The sequence below is a fragment of the Danio aesculapii genome, chromosome 15, assembly GCF_903798145.1.
Source record: "Danio aesculapii chromosome 15, fDanAes4.1, whole genome shotgun sequence".
In the NCBI taxonomy this organism is placed as follows: domain Eukaryota; kingdom Metazoa; phylum Chordata; class Actinopteri; order Cypriniformes; family Danionidae; genus Danio; species Danio aesculapii.
In genome coordinates, this window is record NC_079449.1 from 1000472 (window position 1) to 1002971 (window position 2500).

Consider the following 2500-nt stretch of genomic DNA (forward strand, 5'->3'; position numbering starts at 1 on the left):
AGCAGGTCCGTGTGCATGAGATAAAAAATAGGAGTTTTTTCCTTATTTCTTTTAATCAGAAAAAAAGTCTATAATAATAAAAACATTTAAACAGCGACTACCACAAGGGGGCGTAATCCGACAGTCATGTCCAAATGTCATGTACAGTGGAAAGGTGGCTTTAGACCCACAGCTTAAACGTTATCAGGCTAAGACTTTCCCATAAGAGATGTGATTGTGTGTGTTTTTTTACCCAGGTCTCCGAGCTGCACGTGTCCCAGCACATATAGGCCACTCTTCTTAATGTGGTTGATGAAGGTGATCAATCCCACGCTGCACCTGGGGTTCGACACCATCAGCAGCACCTGAGGCCTCCAAAACTTCACATGATCCTTCCGCACATCCAGCATCAGCAGGTATTTGCGCACCTGAACACACACACACACACACACACACACACACACACACACACACACACACATTATCAAATAAAGTATAATCATGCCTTGATTTTGACTGATTTGATTAGGACAGTAAGGTCTGACTCTGCTTAGACTAAAGTCTCATCACTGAAGCTTCATTAATGTCCAGTATAGAATATGTGCTCATGCTGCAGTGGAAACAGAATGAATATTGTGTCTGACTCCATCATGAGCTTGGAGGACTGCATCCATACATCTCTGCAATGACTCAAATCACTGATTAATAAAGTCATCTGGAATGGCAAAGAAAGCGTTCCTGCAGGACTCCCAGAGTTCATCAAGACTCTTTGTGTTCATCTTCAGCGCCTCCTTCATCTTACCCCAGATGTGCTCAATAATGTTCATCTCTGGTGACTGGGCTGGCCAATCCTGGAGCACCTTGACCTTCTTTGCTTTCAGGAGCTTTGATGTGGAGGCTGAAGTATGAGAAGGAGCGCTATCCTGCTGGAGAATTTGCCCTCTCCTGTGGTTTGTAATGTAATGGGCAGCACAAATGTCTTGATACCTCAGGCTGTTGATGTTGATCATCCTCTCTGCAGATCTCTCACACGTCTCTTATACTGAATGTAACACAAACCATGATTTCTCCTTCACCAAACTTGACTAATTTCTATAAGAATCTTGGCTCCATGCTGGTTCCAGTAGGTCTTCTGCCGTATTAGTGATGATTGGGATGCAGATCAACAGATGATTCATCACAATAATCCACCTTCTGACACTTCTGATAAACTAGACTGATCAACTAGTATGCGTGTGTACTGGTAGAATATGTGTGTGTGTGCGTACCTGGTGGAATATGAGTGCCTGGCTGATACACCCCCAACTGCTGACAGGACTCAGGTAGTGTATGAGCAGCAGCAGCAGCAGCATGAAGGCGATGCTGGCGGAGGCGTAGATGGCGTTGATCAGAAACATCATCACTGCACAGCCAATGATGCCCAGAACACAAGTATGCCAGGTGAAGTACCTGAACGTCGGCCTGCACACACACATATACACTAATGTTAATTTAAAGGATATCTACTGTGCATCTGGAGAGTATTGATAGCGCTTCACTTTGTCCACATTTGTTTATGTTCCAGCCTTATTCCAAAATGGATTAAATTGATGTTTTTCCTCAACATTCTACACACAATCCCCCATAATGACAATGTGAACAAAGTTTTTGAAATTGTTGCAAATTTATTAGAAATAAAAAGCTGATAAATCCCATGTACATCAGTATCGACAGCCTTTGGCGTGAAGCTCTAACTGGAGCTCAGGTCCATTCTGTTTCCACTGATCATTCTTGAGATGTTTCAGCAGCTTCAGTGGAGTTCACCTGTGCTCAATTCAGCTGATCTGAAAAGGCGTACACCTGTCTATATAAGGGCCCAGGGTTGACAGTGCATGTCAAAGCACAAACCAAGCATGAAGACAAAGGAATTGTCTGTAGACCTCCGAGACAGAATTGTCTGGAGGCGCAAGGCTGGGGAAGGTTACAGAAACATTTCTGCTGCTCTGAAAGTTCAGATGAGCACAGCGGCCTCCATCATCCGTAAGTGGAAGATGTTTACCCACCAGGACTTTTCCTAGAGCTGGCCGGCCATCTAAGCTGAGTGATCGGAGGAGAGGGAGGTGATCAATAAGCCGATGGTCACTCTGTCTGAGCTCCAGCGTTCTTCTGTGGAGAGGAGAACCTTACAGAAGGACAACCATCTGTGCAGCAATCCACCAATCAGGCATCTGTATGGTAGAGCGGCCAGACTGAAGACACTCCCCGCCTGGAATTTGCCAAAAGGCATCTGAAGGACTCTCAGACCATCAGAAACTAAACTCTCTGCTCTGATGAGACTCAAACTGAACTCTTTGGAGTGAACGCCACGCGTTACGTTTGGAGAAAAGCAGGCAGCGCTCATCACCAGGCTAATAGCATCCCTACAGTGAAGCATGGTGGTGGCAGCATCATGCTGTGGGGATGTTCTTCAGCAGCAGGAACTGGAAGACTAGTCAGGATAGAGGGAAAGATGAACACAGCGATGTACAGAGACATCCTGAAT

General features: G+C 45.3%; 1 protein-coding gene across 1 annotated transcript in view; it reads right to left on the reverse strand.

Moving 5' to 3' along the window:
- zgc:153039 (uncharacterized protein LOC767698 homolog) overlaps nucleotides 1-2500 on the reverse strand; it is a 45690-nt gene that overhangs the window by 12853 nt on the left and 30337 nt on the right. Inside the window, exons 4-5 of the mRNA XM_056474032.1 lie at nucleotides 1248-1440; nucleotides 233-407 (exon numbers count right to left, since the gene is read on the reverse strand). Coding sequence (XP_056330007.1) covers nucleotides 233-407; nucleotides 1248-1440 — 368 coding nt within the window. The remainder of the gene's footprint in view (nucleotides 1-232; nucleotides 408-1247; nucleotides 1441-2500) is intronic.